The 19,983-nt window shown below is 40.4% G+C and overlaps 1 protein-coding gene across 2 annotated transcripts in view; it reads left to right on the top strand.

The window, feature by feature from the left end:
* zmat4a (zinc finger, matrin-type 4a) overlaps positions 1 to 19,983 on the top strand; it is a 96,777-nt gene that overhangs the window by 25,823 nt on the left and 50,971 nt on the right. For both annotated transcript variants that reach the window (XM_068311467.1, XM_068311468.1), the window contains one exon: positions 17,996 to 18,085. In XM_068311467.1, coding sequence (XP_068167568.1) covers positions 17,996 to 18,085 — 90 coding nt within the window. The remainder of the gene's footprint in view (positions 1 to 17,995; positions 18,086 to 19,983) is intronic.

Genomic DNA, 19,983 nt, shown 5'->3' with positions numbered 1-19,983 from the left:
GCTCAATCCGAATCCCCCCCAGTGTTGTGCCTCAGGTTAAGTCTGTCCGTATATCTGTCAGTTTATCATTCAGAAATTATTTTTAAAACAATATCATAGTTGTAGTTTACCTATTCACAGCACTAACATTAATATAATTACATTTTAATTTAATTTTTAATTTTTTTAACACCTTAAAAGAGTGGCAACACCCATAATTCATTCAAATCATGGGTATGACACAAGCCTACAGCTGGTAACACCATAGAAAGGTTCTATATCACTATCAGATGATTTATGGTTTACTATGACGAATCAAAACCCAAAGTTTTTATCAAAAATTTGTTATGGAGAAATTAACAGTAACTTTGGATTCTCCTGAATTTTTTTTAGGACGTCCCGGCATCCAATCCATTTAGTAGGAGAGAAACTCACACCTTTTATTGAAATTCACGTCTGTGATTTCACCCCAACATAAAACAACAAGAAACTAGAACCAATGCAGTCACACACAGCAACATCCTGAATTGAAAATTTTACCCTGACCTACTTGCATAGGTCAAAGATCAAAGCTAGTGCTCTGACCTACTGTCACAGATCAAAGCACTAGCTTTGATCTATGGTCTTACTCACACCGGCCTTCTCCCTCATATTTCTATCTTATCTAATTCCTGAGTGTAAAAATATTGTAATTTGACCTTGACGCAGTTTTGTCAAAGTCAAGGTCATCATCTCATTTTCATCCCCTTTGCTGCCCGAGTAATTTGCTTTTTGTTTCATCTTTCTATCTGTAATGGTTGCGAAGATATTTGGTGGACTAACAGACGTACGTACGTACGTACGTACACACAAACGCTGACAATTACAATAGATCACCGCTTCGAAGTGAGATCTAATTATCAGGTGTGGTTCCATGTGTGTGTGTGTGTGTGTGTGTGTGTGTGTGTGTGGTTATAACTGGTTGCTCATCAACTTTAGTGCGGCAGCTTGTTTTTGCTGCTGACTGTCCACCGTTTGTTCTTCAGGTTCATCGTGAAATGTAATGATTCCTAATGATTCTTCATCCACACCGACGCTCTGCTGTTTCAGTTCAGTTGGGGTTACGAATGGTTTAAAGGGACAGAAACTCTGGGTCACTTCGGTAACGACACCGTTTACTGACTCTCAGTTGAATGGGTTCTGTCAGTGTTCTTCCATTTTATTTTGAAATCACAGAGTAGCCCACTATTATAAACCTCCCCAGCTTTAATTTAAATACTGTTTCTCACCCTCTCAACCATTTTTAACCATTAAAATATAGATCACATAGATTACCTTAGGCTCACTCTTAAAAAAAAGCTTCGTCCGGTTGAAGTTTTATCACTGTGGGTACATATCATCCTCTCCCAACATTGTTAATGGGATGACTGTGAGGCATTTTATTAAATTCTCTAACTTTGATCTTTCCTTTTAAGATAACTTGCTGAATTGAACTTTACTGAATGTTTCCTAATTTTATTTTGAAGCAAGCCCCAGCAGCTCTCTTCATCTTTTATAACTTCAGTCGATTTTAGGGAACGGCTAAATTTCAGATGGTTAAAAATGTGTTGTGATCTTGGGATGAAAAATTTAGTTTGAGTAAGATGATATTATATTAAAATGCTGCTGCACGTTCAGGTTCTCTACAGGATCTAACCAAGGTTGTGTTTTGTCACCATTGTTAATTCTACTCCACACCAATGACTGTCAGCACACGTTCCATTTATGGTCAGTAATCTTGTTTGCTGATGACTCAGTTTTAGTCTCCTGCAGGACTACAAGGTTACACATGATCCAGCCTTAGATAATTCCATTAAATGGTCTAATGAGGCGTACACCCTTGAAGTCTGAGACAAAAGAGACACTGATCAACCTCCGAAGGAGTCTTCCTGTCACATGGGTTCTTCTTTTATTGAAAAGTGTGAGATAATGTCATTGTTTGTGCACCAACCTGGATGAAAAATGACTTTTGACTCAAATGCAGACACGCAAAAGTAGCGTTCAGAGGAATCCCAAAAGACACATGGCATCATCTGAGAAGATCTCGGCCATTTCTATCAAGCTAGAGCCGATCATAGGGTGGCGGCGCTTCTGGCCGACCTTTCTGGACTGTTTTTATACTTTTACACTTCCGGTTCACTGAGTATTTCTCACCTAAGCTGTGTATCTGTTGTTTCTTTATATTTTATGTGATCCGGTCATTTTGACTGCAGTTTGCAAACCAAAGTGCCCCTTTGAGACATGAAGTACTGTCTGTCTGCCCTGAGCCAGGAATAAATTGTATTACATTCTCTTAATATACACAACTTATACACTACTGACAAATATTAATAATTCATTAAACTATTCAGTCGCTTTTTAAAAAATCCACCATCAGTTTGATGTATTGCAGTTATTACTCAGCGACTGCTTGCTGAACCCAAACACGACCCCTCCTTAAAGTTATGGGAAGAAAAAAAAGGTATTAGAAAGTCAATTAAGATTCCTGGATGCACATCCACATTCACATCCGAAATGAACAAACAGACGTCAAGTTTAAGAAGTTATCCTGGCAGAGGCTCTGAAACAGGAACTGGAGCTCATCTCTGATTAATAAGACGAAACAAAAGGAAACAAAAAGAAACAAAAGGAAACAAAAAGAAACAAAAAGAAACAAAAGGAAACAAAAGGAAACAAAAGGAAACAAAATGAAACAAAAAGAAACAAAAAGAAACAAAAGGAAACAAAAAGAAACAAAAGGAAACAAAAGGAAACAAAAGGAAACAAAAAGAAACAAAACGAAACAAAAGGAAACAAAAGGAAATAAAAAGAAACAAAAAGAAACGAAAGGAAACAAAAAGAAACGAAAAGAAACGAAAAGAAAAACAAAATGAATCAAAACAAAACAAAAAACAAAACAAAACAAGTCCAAACAAAACAAATCAAAACAAATGAAAAAAACAAACAAAAACAAAACAAAACAGTATTATCCTGTGTATAAGTAGAGACTTAGCTACATATATCTATTTTTTTTTTAAATTAAAATAAAAAATGTTTTTACATTTTTTTTAATTACTTCTGGAATATTTCTTTTTCGTGGCAGTTTGGTGACACATGTGGACACATAAACACAAAAAAACCCAAACAAAAATATTGTCAGTGAAAGTATAAAATCATGAAATTATTTTCTCACACTACAATAATTCTACGCTGTGGAGTTTTGTAATTGTAGTAAATTAATAGACACTCCCTGATTTGATTTGTTTGGGTGTTTTTAATTTCTTCTAGCACAGATATAATGAATCCTAAATGACAGGTAAAATGGTCATGTTTGATCGTTTCGTCGTAAGTTAATAATCTATAAGAGATAACATGATACTCTGCTCAGGATTCAGGTAAAGGTAAAGCTTCAATCCTACATAATTAAAAAGCCGTAGGGTTATAAATCCACTCTGTTGATCTGCAGGAAACCAGGTTACTTTCTCACCTACATGAACAATGATGCTTTAGAAACTATATAATCTCATAGGCTGAGTTAAATGCTGGTGACTAGTGCGGAATATTTCCATTTCACTGGGGTGCACGATGCCTAAAGGGCAAATTTAAAAGGCAAATGAGCTGCAGTCAAGGTAAAAAAAAAAAAAAAGAAATGGCAGTGATTATTTATTCATTTGTAAGCCTGGATTCTGATGAAAGGTCATCTCTCTTTTAGTAGCTTCCTCATTGACCCCAGTAACACCAGTTTAAACTCCCAGCTCGTCTGAACTGGAGAGATGAAGGATGAAAAGCGGTTATTTGTCACCTGTAATCTGCTGGTATTTCATTTTGCGAGGACTTTGACCTGGATGTTCAGTCTGAGGTTTCCCCTTGTGTAATGTTAGGGTTCGGGTTATTATAGCTACTATTATGATCTATTGTAAAGGTGATGGGACGGGGTTCACACCCAGAACACCTACTGTCTCCAAATAAACAGTCGTTCCCAGCTGGGAGCCTCCCTTTCTGTCCAGGTAGTGTCACCCTGAGCACTAATGCACTAAAAGCTTTGTGGAGAACCTCTCTGGGCGTCGGTGCTGTTAGTGTTCCGGCTGCATCTGTCCTCTCAGCTGCCTGTAGTGCTTCACACGTTCACCAGGAGAGGCACTCAGATAACTAAAAGCCCATTTATGTTTTTACATTTTTTTTTTGTACACACTCTGCATTTCGTTTGTATGCATCCAGTTTTTTTTTGGAGAGCTTGCAGATACAGACATGATGGACAAAACAGAGAAAGAGCATCAGAAATGGTTGATTTTGCTGATATTCACTATTTCGATTATTACAACCTCTTATTACAACATATAGAGAGGATTATAACTGTTGTATTTGCAGTCAGGTATGTTGTACTGGAAACGACCGCAAAGGTTATAAAGAACCTGAAAGTTTTATTATTTATCAGGGTTTTAACAAAAAGTTTTACCTTCCACAGATTCATTAAATATGCAAAAATAAAAGTGATCCAGAATCCACATCAGCTCCAAAGATCCACTGCACCAAGACCATTTCAAGAATTTTTTTTTGTTTTCAAAATGTGTTGAGGAGAAAGAAACAGACACACACACACACACACACACACACACACACACACACACACACACACACACACACACACACACACACACACACACACACACACACACACACACACACACACACACACACACACACACACACACACACACACAAAAGGTGATCACATAACCAAAAAAGAAAATATCCCAAAAGTCAGACGTTATCATACCTGTGTACCATGAATGTGTGATAAATGTGAGTCCTGGTATCCTGTCAGTTTTTATATAACTTCACATAAATCTTAATATGCATAAAGTGTCTTCTTGTCAAGTTAAATCTTTTATTTATTTCTCATGCTGACCTCAGATGACCTTGCAGTTGACGTTTTGCCACCCCCACACAGTTTTGATCAGCTCACGGACGTGGGTGGAGAAGAGCGTGTCAGCCAATCGACGAGCCTATCTGCATTTTCCATGCACGCTCTGTTTGACCTTTGTAGAATTTTGATTTTTGAAGGAGAGGATTAGTGAAGCAAAAGGATCACAGAGTGAATACTAGGATTCACCCTCAGGTTAAGATTATCACTCTCAGTCACACGCAAACAACCTGATTTTCCCTCGCACCCGACAGAAACAGGGGGTATCATTTCTACACAGATGTCTTTTTAACACACAGACAACTGCGTGTTGGACTCATACAGTCTGTCACGAGTCCAACGTGTTTGTCAGAGAAAGAAAGAAACTAATTTCCATGATCCCCTCTTAATTACTTCTCATGCACCATTGGCCCTGTGAGGTCTGATAATAGTTGGGTTTTTATACGCGATGTCCCCCACTGCACACATCGATCATCTCCTGTCATTTTCATAAGCTTTAGAGTTAATGGGTTGGAAATATTTGCCATTTATAGCACTGACAGAAAAGAATCTATAGTAAATGAAATGAGGCTGAATCATCGCGGCGCCTGCTGATAACTGAAGAGGCTGAAAAGTGCTGCTCTAATGAGCCTTCAGTGCAGGATTCGTAATCAACAGCCGAGCCCCGTTGACGTTTGTTATAAAAAGCACTTCTCGTTATATTAAAAATGAGAAAAGACAAATGTGAAATCTTCAAGAGTCTGTCTGCTATAACAGCTCATATCAGGTGATTAAAATGCTTCCAAACATGTTGGAAGAGGCCCTAAAGCTTCAAATCGTACCGTAGAGATGCGCTTTTTATTTAGTTCACCATATATTGCTGCTGCTTTTGCACAGTTTAATTATGAGTCTGTCTCGCTGGGAAACAGTGGAATGAAGGAAGGGTTTTATTAACGGAAAGAGTCCTGAGAGATCGGCGGGTCTGCTAAAAAAATCAGCACTGCAGGTTTAGGTGTAACAGTCGTTTGGTTTTCCCCGAGACGATTACATAAGTTTGGAAACAGAGAAGAATCTTCTCTGATAGGAGGCGATTAGCTGCCGAAGCATGTCGAATTAAAAGATTCACACACACACACACACACACACACACACACACACACACACACACACACACACACACACACACACACACACGCTCGGATTGAATCCTTTCACAGTTTCACAGCAGTGACTCAACTCGTAATCCCAGGCAGGATTTTAATTTTGGTGTAACCCACCCCCCACACTCCTCCCCTGAATCACGCGCTCCCAGCCATACCAGCACACACTCCAAAACAACAAGCTGCATTTTTTATTTTTCTGAATCTCGCCTTGGGGTGAGGCAATGAAATGTTTTTTTTGTTGTTGCATGTTGTGATGCGGTCGTGCACAGACGCCGTAAACACTTAGTGATGAGAGTGTTTTCGTTAGCATATTTTACATGCAGGTTTGAATTCATTTATAACACACAGAGCTGCACGCGGTTCTGTGCTGCTGATGACCTTCAGGTCTGCGTCCCATTCCTGATTCCTCACGAGGCTTCTCTCATTTAACTCTGAAACTGCTGACAGTCGTATTTTACTACATTCATATGAATACATCACACTAATACTAATGCAGTATTACATTAAAAATACTTGAGTACATGATAAATACACATACATATTTCTGATTTAAGAAGCAAATGGTGGGGAGGGTAAAATATCAAAATAAAATTCAGTTAAATATGTTTACAGATCTACTTTGGCCATTATTATTAGAAAAGATGAAATAATACATGTATGTTAAACCAGTGCTGGCATTTTCATCTTCATCTTATATTAATAACTACATATAAAATGGAATTATGGTTGTAAGGTTTTCTTTTTCTTTGCATATGTTTAAATATACTTATTCATAAACCCCTGCTCTGAAACTCAACATAAACTACCCAGTAATGTTTTCATTTAAGAACAATAAACTTGTAAAGATGAAGTAGAGTAATTTCCACACTATAAGGCGCACTGGGCACACCTTCAAGAGATGGCATATAACTGTAGGGGAAAAAATAAAAAAATAAAAAAATTATATATATATATATATATGAAACAATACGCTCTGTGTGTGTATATATATATATATATATATATATATATATATATATATATATATACATACATATATATGTATATATATATATTTTAATATTATATCATATTATATTTATATATTATATTTATATATTTTATAATATTATATATATATATATATATATATATATATATATATATATATATATATATATATATATATATATATATACACACATTTTTTAGGATATATGCCATTTTTCATATATAAGGCGCACTGGATTATAAGGCGCACTATCGGTTTTTTTGAGAAAATTAAAGGCTTTCATGAAGTAAGATTTTGTTCAATGAGATTGAAATGAATTGAAATTGAAATAAATATCACTCAAAATCATTAAAATACGGGGAAGGGTGGGATAATATTCTCACATTCTTGTTCACATCCTCCTTCATCAGTTCAATGTTTGTCATAAACCACCTTCAAAATCTTCTCATGCAAAGATGAACCAACCCGTCTGAGCTCGGGGGGGGGGGGGGGTGGATGAGATGCACGAGCTTTCAAGAAGAAAATGCAGCCGAGTGAAAAGTCCTGGGGCACAGTGGGAGACGTCTGAATGAGCCACACAATCATAATATTTATATTCTTTACATCTGGGCCTGACAGCGTATTGTTTCCTGAGATGTGTAAACCACTTAACGCTGAGGCGCAGCTTTCATGGAACGTTCATGACAGACAGATAAGCGTTCCCGTGGAGACGTGTCTCATCTAAACAATGACAGCGTTCCACTTGTGCAGCTTCATGACCACCCGTCACGTCTCTGGGAGGCAGCGGAGGAAACGCGTTTGTGCTTTCTAAAACAGGAAGATGCATGAATCCAACGGCGATGATATGTTTGATCTGAGGGTTTGGTTCATCCGTGTTTCAGCCACAGTTGGAGCATTGGCCTATTTTTATGACAGAATCTTTCAGCTATCGAGGGATTTGCTCCTCCTGTCTGCTGATCTCTGCTCCTCAATCCCTCTGCCTGCTCCCAATCACATTTCCCTGATGTCCTGAAGGCCCAGTCAGCTTCCAGTGTGTATCCTCACACTACAAAGTAAAGATCATGAATCTCTCTGGTACTGATGAGGTAAAATCAACGGGTGCTTCAGTAGCTGTCGGCCATGAGGGATGAAGTTGAAATTGCAGTCGATGTTGGGACTGCAGAGAGCAAGAAGGTCCAGTGTTCAATTCTACCTTTAGTTGCGCCGAATTTGCATGCTCTTCCCATGAACTGGTCATTCCAACTTGTTCGTAGGTGTGAGCGTGTTGTGCTTCTCTGTTTTTCATGTGATGTTGTGATGAACTGGTGTCTCATCCAGGGCGTTCCCCATCTCTAAACTTTAGCCAGGCCTTCACGAGGACATCAACTTAAAACAACCAAGGCTTTGTACAAAGACGTTGAACACAATTAAAACTAGAACCAAGGCAGTCACAGACTGCAACATCCCATGACATGCCAAACACAATCCTGAAGTCTGCTTTCCCCTGAATTCAAGATTTTACCCTGACCCATTTGCGTAGGTCATAGACAAAAGCTAGTCCTCTGATCTACCGTCATTGATCAAAGCAGTAGCTTTGATCTATGGTCTTACTCACACTGGCTTTCTCCCTCGTCTTCCTGTCTTATCCAACTTTCAACTTTCTATCTGTAATGGTTGCGAAGATATTTGGTGGACTAACAGACGGACGGACAAACACACGAATACTGACAATACATCACCGCTTTGAGGCGGGATGTAATGAAAAGTGAACAACAACAGGTCAAGTAAAATCAGGAAAGACTTTTTGGTAGAAGAAATTTCAAAGAGGTGGCTGACTCAGCGGTCCTAATTTCCAAACGGTTCCAGGGCCTCGTGATTCTGTCCCCTTTGGTGACTCATTGGCCCCTGGAGCAGATAAAAGAGCTCTGTCAGATGACCTTAGGCCCTGTTCCAATATGTGTGGTGTCAAAATGTTTGATATATAGCAAAGGGAGACTAAAAAATCAGTTTAAAGATGCTAGAACAGGAGTGATGTGATCATTCCTCTCGTTGGGGTTAAAGTACTGTCAGTTGAGTTCTTGATGTTCTGGAGTCGATCTTTGTTTTTCTTTAAAGGCAGGTGAAAAGGTTGTTAAAGTAATCCAAGCCAGAAGACAGAAAAGGGGCTAAAATAGTCTCTAGAGTTTTATCACTACATTTGTCCTGCTGGTATCTTTGGCACAGTGAAAATTAATTCAGTGCATCGTCTGTAGATTAAATGACATCCACCAGAAATAATGGATATCTTTACGTGCTACATCTGTATGATAGTGTTTTCTGTTTGTAATGATTGGTACGCTCCTCTTTCACAGCGTGGCCTTGCTAATACATGCTGATGCATTCAGTGGTTGTCTGTTAAACTGACAGTGGAACTGCATAATGTCAGATTAATTCTTCATGAAGCTCATCCCTGAGAAGGTCTGACCGATAATCACATCGGTACGACTTTGAGGAAGAACTGTTCAGGTCTGGAGGAAGGCTTTCATACTGCGCTGCAGCTCTGGTTACTGAAACCAAAACTTTTTTCACGAGGCTTACAAAGAACAGTGTTTCTAATCTCCACACATCATTCACACACACAGTCTCTCTAATCCTCCAGTGACATTAATTCTCTGCATTTTGTCATCCTAATATTTAAATGAAGAAGAACAGACACATTGCATGAAACACAGTCCATTAACGTTGACTGTATTTGACCACCAACCATCAGTGTTATAAACACACCTCGCCACCTCCACTCATGGATGACCCATCCATGTGCAGCAGCGTCATCCTGGGCGTTATTGTCTCTGTATGGACACATCAGTCTCTGAGTCTCTGGCTTCAGGCCTATTCTGTCCATCTAATATTTGTACTGTTGGGCAGCAGCCAGGAGAATGACTCCAATGCTGAATGTCTTTCCTCTACTCCTGGAGAATGACGTCCATTACCCTGGAGAGACATCCAAACCGCGTCAGTGTTAACCATCTGGACAGTCAGCAGGGTGAACAAATACATTTCTCAATAGTGGATGTTTAAGTATTTGATATGATAATAATCAGAATCAAAGGGCAGCTGAAGTCCGGGAGCTGTTTTATATACATCATTGTTATTTCTATGGCATTTTTGGTTCAGCAAAGTTGGGATTCTTTCGCAAATGCAAAATCCCGTAGCAATCTAATGTTCAGTTGTTTCAGTCTGTACCAAAGTGGGGGACTGACACTGACATCCAAAGAAACAAGGAACAAAAACAACAAATCTACAATTTTAACAGTATGTCAACAAGGTACACAATGATAAACTCAAGACAGTCATTAGGCATAAAGCTATTGATATGAAATCTAGGAAAACAGAGGTTGATGTATTTATTGTAATCTAAAGATTCAAGAACTGCTTCTTCTTCTTTTCCATTGGGCGTGTCCCGTTGGGGGTCTCCACACCGTGTCGCCCTTTTTCATTAAGCCTATCTTCTTCATCCTCCTCTCTAACACCAACTGTCCTCATGTCTTCCTCACTACATCCATCCACTTTCCCTTTGGTCTTCCTCTTTCCTTTTTTCCAGGTAGATCCATCATCATCACCCTTTTCACCAGCATCCTCACCTTCTCTCCTCCGGACGTGTCCAAACCATCAGAGTCTGCTCTCTCTAACTTTGTCTCCAGAACACCTCACCTTGACAGTGAACTCATTTCTGATCCGATCCAACCTGTTAACTCCTAGAGAATCTCAACACCTTCATTTCCTTGACCTCCAGCTCAGCTTCCTGTCTTCCTTTCAGCACCACTGTCTCCAATCCGTCCTCACCACTGAAGAACTGGCTGAATGCCTTCAACGCCCTTTAATGAGCTTTCCTGTAACATTCTTGTTTCTTGTTTTGTCATATTTATTCAGAAGTAAACAATTACAGGAGATCAATTATGTGTCGCTCACGCTGTCTACCAGGTAAATGAGCTGCAGGTCTGTTGTGTGAACAGACAGTCTTTTGCTGCTGTGTTGAGAAAGCCTCTTACTTGAAGGTCCTTTTCAGTAAACACACAGTAATCCCCCCAAAAGCCTACACGAGTCAGCTGTTCTGATGTAAACAGAGGTGATTCATAAGATCAGGCCTGTTTGAGTTAAGGCTGGTCTACTTTCCCAACAGCAGTAACTGTAGGAACAACGCAGAGCTCTGGGCTGACTGGTGAGCTCAGACACTTTGCCTAAATCATCCAGGGACAGCTAAGACAGCTCAACTGGGGTCCCGAGTGGCTCTGAGATCACCTGACCTCTGTCACAACTGGTTTTGTCTGACCTTCTATCATTAGAGAACTCTGTGGGACTGACAGCACACAGCTACGAGTCACTCATGGCTGAGCAAAAAGCTCCAGACAGTTCCAGGAAGGTGGAGATGTGGTTATGTAAGTAGTGATGATCTGAGAGGCTTCGTCCTGGTTAAACACTATACTGTACTCTTATTGTTTGCCTTTCTATAATCAAAAGTTGTAGCTGTGTCAATGGATTCTCTTTTCATCATCCCTTTGTTGGGGTATGAAGCAACCCGATATAATATTAAAAGGTGAAGCTACATCAAGGCAAACAGCTGACTTTAATTTAAGAGGTCATCCATCTGCATCCTTCTCTAAAACAACACATTTGCTGTAATTACCAATTCCATGTGTGTGTGTGTGTGTGTGTAAGAGAGAGAGAGAGAGAGAGAGAGAGAGAGAGAGAGAGAGAGAGAGAGAGAGAGAGAGAGAGAGAGAGACGCACTATTCTAGTTAAGTTAAGCTACATTAGCACAGACCGCAGTGATTTAGCTTTACATGGCAAAGTGTACAACAGTAACTGATGAGGTGTGGAATATAATAAATGGGATGTTGTTTTAGCATTTAATGCTCAGTAAACACACAAAGAAGAGAATGCTGCCATCACTATCAGCCATTTATATTACTATTTGCAATTCTTACTCACTGGTATGTGACACATTTATTTTTAGGCCAATTTTGTGTTAGGTTCTCATCTTATTGTGTTTTTGCTGTTGTTATATTATTCTATTTTGTTCAGTGCTCTATTTTTACTTTTGAATGTTCCTATTTCTTTTTTCTGTAACTCTTTGGAGCTACTTGGAAACAGAATTTCCCTAGGGAAAATAAATAAAGTTAAGAAAGTTCTATCTTATCTTATCTTATCTTATCTTATCTTATCTTATCTTATCTTATCTTATCTTATCTTATCTTATCTTATCTTATCTTATCTTATCTTATCTTATCTTATCTTATCTTTCACCATGATCTTTCACCAAAAGTTCATCAATGCTGTACCTGTTTTCACGCTCCTCTCATGGAGAGAATGAAGCTAATGGTAGCATGGGCTAATATTGACAGGCAACAAAGCTAGCATGTTGTCAATTACCTCAACGACTGCCAATGATGTCTATAGACATCAATTAATTTTTTTCAGCGGAAGAATTGGAATTGATGTCTATACGGAACGGAATTCACCATCAACTGATTCACCATCCTCTCTTCTGCAAGTTACAGAATAGAGACTGGCAAATCACGGGAAGACAGAGAAGTTGCGTCAGCTTACGATGAAACGAAGTTTGCATATGTCAGAGTTCACCCGCGAGCAAACACAGCGTTGCATCTTGGGATTGGTCAAGAACAGAAAGAAAACAGTGATAAATGTCAGGAGCTTCAGAGAAAGAAAGGAGAGAAATTGTTGCAAAGCGCCTGCAGTCAATGAGTTCAACATGAAACCCAACTTGTTCTTCATTGGCTGGAAGAGAATTTAAGCACTTACGTTGATTTATACAACCAGCAACTGAGCAACTTGCTCGATGCATTAATGTTCCGTTCCTATCTGCAGACAGATTTACAGTATTTTCTGCATCATAAGGTGCTCTTAAAAGCCTTTAATTTTCTCAAAAACTGACGCCTTATAATCCAGAGCACCTTATATATGATTTATTCATTTATTTTATTGTCTTATTTATTTTTCTTTTTTCTTTTGGGATAGGCCGTTCATTGAAGGTGCGCCTTATAATCCAGTGCGCCTTATAGTGTGGAAAACATTGCACTCTCTGTTCTTTTAGTAGAAACAGTTGGGTGATCTTCTGACAGTGGAGTCTTGTCATCAATGATTCATTTGTGTGCCGTTCTGGATCAAAGTTGATCTTATCAAAAAAACAACAACCACTTTTTGGATCCAGCAGGTCGATTTTTAGAGCCATTCCAAACATTATATAATGCTTTTAAAATCCACGACAAACAGCATAATGCGAGACTATACGAGATTATAAGAGTAATGTCTGGGGCTGTGATTAAATTTAGTGTGATCATACACACTGGTGACATCATGTGTGTCTTCCTTTGGCCCATTTACTGTATAGTGCTGGTGCCGGGGAGGGGGAGGGGTGTCTGATCCCACATGATCGTACTGATCATCCCACTGATGTGGAGGTAATGCACTATGGATTTTTCTTCGGTCCTGATTGTGTCAAATGTGCGCTTCGCTTCTCTCTCGTCCCAAAGCAGCGTTCTGATGTTGGATGGCCCCCGCCCTCAGACGGCGGTCATTTTTCTAATCAGGGGCCTCAGACTAATTGATCGGCAGAAACATGCCTGGTTAGCTGTAAATCTGCAGTAGAGGCAGGTCGACACAAAGGGCGTTCATTAGTCGGAGCCTCATGAGGGTTCACAGTGGTTCTCATTGTCTTTCTCAGTTAATTGTTTTTCTGGCTTTGTGGTAATGTTTGGTTAATTTATGTTTATTTCTTATAAAATCACTGCTCCTGTCCAGCAGCCCGTTGGGTTCCAGATTTTGCTTTTACAACTGCTAGACTATTGAAACTTGTTGAAGTGCATCCAGTTGGTTATCCAACAGTCAGAACCAATCAATCATTAATCAATCAACAGGAAATTACTGACAGGTTTTGATTAATAGAGTTTAATGCTGAATAAAAATCAGAAAATGTGAATATGAAGATGGTTTTTCTGCAGTATACTGCATTAAAACAATAATTGGATGGAAGAGGTCATCAATAGGTGAATCATGATTAAAACAAGGAATGGTGAACTTCCTTGGTTAAGTATTTGGCAAACATATCATTCCTTTCACAATAAAGTGTTACAACTGGACTCTAAAATTGTTGAAGCTCAACAGCATACAAAAATAAAATACAAACATATATTTTACAAGAAAAAAATTTGCCCATAGCGCAAGCATTCAAATAAATAATACGAAATTTAAGGCTTAAAAATGACAAAACAAATTAATACATTTACACACATTCACCTCATTTACTGCTCTTCTCCAGGCTTCTTTTCATCACCTTTAACCCGAGCTCATGCACACAAGCTGCCTTTAGTTTGCATGCAGTTGTGCAATTTTTAAAGATTCATGCAAAAGTTTGGTGAAATACAGTGGGAGGATGCAACAGAGGAGCTGCTGGCAGAAGCAAGAGCTGAGCTCAACTCCCACATGAATGACATCGTCTGTCCAAAAGCACCCTTTCATCAAATTTTCAACATGAATAATACACGTTAGAAAGTAGATAAAGTTCTTCTCACAGAACGGACCAACCCGGTCAGTGTAGTCAACAGGGAGATAACTGTTCTTTGGTAGCTGGTTGAAGAGACTCTGGAATATTTTCAACCACATTAAAGACCAGATTTTTAAGTCTTGCAGAGTAAATCATGAAATAAGGAGACAGAGAAAATGCTGTGAATTAAATTATGAAGGTACAAAATAGTTCAGGTTCTGCAATCTCCTTGTAAGCTCACATGGTAGAATATTTATATCCAGTTTGGGAGCTGGAAGTGTGCCGACTGAAGGAACCCATGTGAACGTCTGCTGCAATAAGCAGATGTTACCTCAGAGCATAAAAGGCACTTTAGGATGACATAACAGACAAAGTGAAACTGATGGCAGGTAAAAAAAAGAAAAAAAAAAGGCTCCAATGTGACCTCAGAGGGTGGATTAAAGCCCAATCTGGGGTAAAGAGCACCTCTGAGGCATTGGACAGGGATTGGATTCTTCCTGGGCAATGTAGAATCATATTTGCTGTCATTTTATGCCATTATCCTTCAGTAGAATCTACCAAAAAGTATATTTATTTGAAGAGCTAATAACTTGAACAAAGATAAACTGGTTGATCTTCTGAAGAGAGAAATCCTTTCGCATCTACTGGATGTTTAAAAGAAAACCTGAAACAGATCTATGTGCTGACCTCTAAAAATACAGTGATGTTAGTTACTGTTAATATAATAAGAATAAAATCACTTTGTATTCCCAAAAATTTTATATAACTGCACAATTTTGTATATTATATAATATTACAATGTTGTACATATTGTATTACAATATAATGTATTATATTACATTATGACATTATATTATATTACAATATAACTATATTATATTACAAAATATTACAATTTTGTATAATAAAGATTCTGATTCTGATTAATTGTTCCTGTTCATTTGAACCAAAAATGTCAGAATCACTTCCTGGAATATCTGAAAGAGTGTTTGTTTTGAGGGGAGCTGATCCAATCAGAGGCCATTTTAATTAAAGTGTGCTTAGCAAATGGCCCGGTCTGCTTTTCATGCCCTCCAAACAGCATCATTTTCCCCTTAAAAATACAGCATATCTCAAGTTGCAGAATCTCTGCCAGAGAAGCAGACAAGACAAATAGATTCACCCCCCAACCGGGTGGGACATGTTCATCTGTCAGGTCCTCGTGTCCTCCTGTCTGATGGAGTAACACCCCAGCTTCACGCTGCTACACGGCGACTGCATGCAATCATTTATCTATTAAGACCCTCATGTCATGCTTTTTTTTTCTCGACGTTGCCATGACGATGTCAGAGATGTCTTTTAGAGATCCGCTCCTCCGTCCTTCGGTATTCCGTCCGATCCTGAGGGATCGATGAGCAGCTGGTGGGGGAGCTCCTGCTTCTCCCCCAGCAAACAGAGCAACAAGTCGCAGTTGGGGTGTCAAACAGAAGCTGTGTTCACGTCATCTGACAGCCTTCACCATGTGAGCTAACGGCGCCTCACACTGACATACAGATCATACATACAAAGGTAGACCCCCCATGTTTGGGGACGATCTTGGTCAATAATTTCACGAGATTTCAAATAAGCATCCACATCTGTGGAAGAGTGAGGTTACAGGGAGAAGAGATCAAGAAGGTGGAGGATTTTAAGTACTTAGGGTCAACAGTCCAAAGCAATGGAGAGTCTGGAAAAGAGGTGAAGAAGCGTGTCCAGGCAGGATGGAACGGGTGGAGGAAAGTGTCAGGTGTGATGTGTGATAGAAGAGTTTCAGCTAAAATGAAAGGAAAGGTGTACAAAACTGTGGTGAGACCAGCGATGTTGTTTGGTCTAGAGACAGTGTCACTGAGGAAAAGACAGGAGACAGAGCTGGAGGTAGCAGAGATGAAGATGCTGAGGTTCTCTCTGGGAGTGACCAGGATGGATAGGATCAGGAATGAGTACATCAGAGGGACAGCACATGTTAGAGGTTCTGGAGATAAAGCCAGAGAGGCCAGACTGAGATGGTTTGGACATGTCCAGAGGAGAGATAGTGAATATATTGGTAGAAGGATGCTGAGTTTTGAACTGCCAGGCAGGAGGCCTAGAGGAAGACCAAAGAGGAGGTTTATGGATGTAGTGAAAGACGACATGAAGGTAGTTGGTGTGAGAGAAGAGGATGCAGAAGACAGGGCTAGATGGAGACAACTGATTCGCTGTGGAGACCCCTGAAGGGAGAAGCCCGAAGGAGAAGAAGAAGAAGATCTGATGAGCTTCTGCTCTGAAGGCAAAGCCACTGATGTCAGTGTCAGACATTGTTGAGGGTCTTTCTGATCTCCAGTGAGTCCTGAGCATCATGACTGGGAGTGAAGGAGGACCTGGTTTAACATCATTACATGAAGTTTATTGAATTTGGATTGGTTGAAACAACATCCATCCATCCATCCATCCATCCATCCATCTTCCTCCTCTTATCCGGGGTCGGGTCGTGGGGACAGCAGCTTAAGCAGGGAAGCCCAGACTTCCCTCTCCCTAGCCCTCTTCCCTCTCGTCCAGCTCTTCCGGGAGAACCCCAAGGCGTTCCTAGGCCAGCCGGGAGAGATAGTCTCTCCAGCGTGTCCTGGGTCATCGGCCTCCTCCCGGTAGCACGTGCCCGGAACATCCTGACCAGGAGGCATCCTGGCCAGATGCCCGATCCACCTCATCTGGCTCCTCTCGATGTGGAGGAGCAGCGGCTCGACTCTGAGTCCCTCCCTGATGACCGAACTTCTCACCCTATCTCTAAGGGAGATAACGAGTTTCCACCCTGCAGAGGAAACTCATTTCGGCCGGTTGTATCCGGGATCTCGTTCTTCCAGTCACGACCAACAGCTCGTGACCATAGGTGAGGGCAGGAACGTAGGTCCACCGGTAAATCGAGAGCTTTGCCTTTCAGCTCAGCTCCTTCTCGTGAACGAGACCCCGAGATATTTGAACTCCTCCACTTGGGGCAGGATCTCATCCCCAACCAGGAGAGGGCACTCCACCCTTTTCCGACTGAGGACCATGGTCTCAGATGTGGAGGTGCTGATTCTCATGTTGAAACAACATTTTTGTTGTTTATTTCTGTTCTAAGAGAAATGTCACAAATGTTGATTTAAACCATGCGTCTGCTAAAGTTAAACTCTGAAATGTAAAGATGTCATTAATTCACTGAAATACTTAGAGGAGCTAGATTATAGAAGAGGACCAGGGTCGGAGCTGAAATCGATTTCTCACATAATATACGTCTCTAATCCTCCGCGGTTATCAGCAGAATTAGCGTGAAAAACGACGGTAACCTTGGCTTCCGAAAGGAAAACACATTCAGACGTTAATCGTGTGCTGAGACAGTAAATCTGCTCCCCGCGGAACTAAAAGAAGAATCACACTCTTTCATTCTGTTTCTCATGTTTTCTCTCTCTCAGAGTCGGAAACACGCCAACAAAGTGCGTTTGTATTACATGCTACATCCTGTGGATGGAGGCTGCCCTGCCAAGAAGCTCCGAACAGACAATGTGAGTATTATGGTCTGTCGCTGATGGAAACCTTTGCTGTTAATGGCTTTTTCCTGCTTTCCAAACCCCAGTGTGATGCAACCGGCCCTCCCCCGGTTACACATGATGTGTGTGTGATGGGGTTAATTATACGGCCCGTCGTTCCTGACGTGAGCCTGAATGGTGATGTGGTGATGTCTGGTGATGTCTGGTGATTACAACCTTTCTTTGCCACTCAAAGAGACTTTTGTTCGTTCGTGTCTCCACTATGGGGGGGGGGCAAAAAACACACTCCACATCCACTCTGCACTGGAGTGGAGGGATCCTGCTGTGCATGCTGGGAGTTTGCCAGCGATCAGTTTGGGGCGTCTGGATGAGACGTTCCCATTCTGTCTGTTTCACCGTGATTTTCTTCTTCCCTACTTCCTTCTCCTTTTTTATTATCATCCCTTCACCCAGTAGTTTCTGCCGTCACATCCGTTGATCTGACCTTCACCTCCCTCTGGCCATCTTTTTAAAATCACAGTTATCTCCTCTCACCTATGGTCCCTTTATATTCATTTCCCATTCATTTAAACCATTTTTTCTTTGTCTTTCTCCCTGTCCATTTTTGCTTCTCTACATTTTTTATACTGTCTTTCCTTTCCTTTCCTTTCCTTTCCTTTCCTTTCCTTTCCTTTCCTTTCCTTTCCTTTCCTTTCCTTTCCTTTCCTCTTTCCTCTTTCCTTTCCTCTCCTTTCCTCTTTCCTTTCCTTTCCTTTCCTTTCCTTTCCTTTCCTTTCCTTTCCTTTCCTTTCCTTTCCTTTCCTTTCCTTTCCTTTCCTGTCCTTTCCTTTCCTTTCCTGTCCTTTCCTTTCCTTTCCTTTCCTTTCCTTTCCTTTCCTTTCCTTTCCTTTCCTTTCCCCTTTCCTTTCCTTTCCTTTCCTTTCCTCTTTCCTCTCCTTTCCTCTTTCCTTTCCTTTCCTTTCCTTTCCTTTCCTTTCCTTTCCTTTCCTTTCCTTTCCTTTCCTTTCCTGTCCTTTCCTTTCCTTTCCTGTCCTTCCCTTTCCTTTCCTTTCCTTTCCTTTCCTTTCCCCTTTCCTTTCCTTTCCTTTCCTCTCCTTTCCTCTTTCCTTTCCTTTCCTTTCCTTTCCTTTCCTTTCCTCTTTCCTTTCCTTTCCTTTCCTCTCCTTTCCTCTTTCCTTTCCTTTCCTTTCCTTTCCTTTCCTTTCCTTTCCTTTCCTTTCCTTTCCTTTCCTTTCCTTTCCCCTTTCCTTTCCTTTCCTTTCCTCTTTCCTCTCCTTTCCTCTTTCCTTTCCTTTCCTTTCCTTTCCTTTCCTTTCCTTTCCTTTCCTTTCCTCTCCTTTCCTTTCCTTTCCTTTCCTTTCCTTTCCTTTCCTTTCCTTACCTTTCCTTTCCTTTCCTGTCCTTTCCTCCGCTCATTGGATTAAGTCTCTAAATGGAGTCGATGACACGAGTCAATAGAACAGCATGTATTGGATTTACCCTGGGGGTGTATTTTGTAGTTGAGGTATTTACACCTGCTGATGGTGTCTTTCCTTCAGCTTACATGATGGGACACCACCGATAGAGAAAACACGGACTGGGCTATTTTAATAATATATTAGTACGTCACTAAAATGAATTAAGTGTAAAGGCCTCGTGCCCAAATTAAACTTACTTCCCTCTCACTAAAGCTGCTTGGCTTCCTGACGCGAGTCAACTGTCTGCCATCTATTATGATCTTATAGATGAATTCAGCTTTACACCATTACATCACGCGGCATACATTAACATTTAAAGAGCTCGTTTGGGGTCAAACAGACGACTGCTCTAATGAAATGAATTTGTGTAAAATCACGAGTGGATGTTACGGGTTCAGAGGTTCCCCTACTAAATCAACAATGTGTGGTGGCGACCGGAGCACGTTTAAGTCTTTC

This window comes from Antennarius striatus, chromosome 3, assembly GCF_040054535.1.
Source record: "Antennarius striatus isolate MH-2024 chromosome 3, ASM4005453v1, whole genome shotgun sequence".
Classification (NCBI taxonomy): domain Eukaryota; kingdom Metazoa; phylum Chordata; class Actinopteri; order Lophiiformes; family Antennariidae; genus Antennarius; species Antennarius striatus.
Note: the sequence above shows the minus strand (reverse complement) of the source record. Positions and strands in the feature narration are given on the sequence as shown.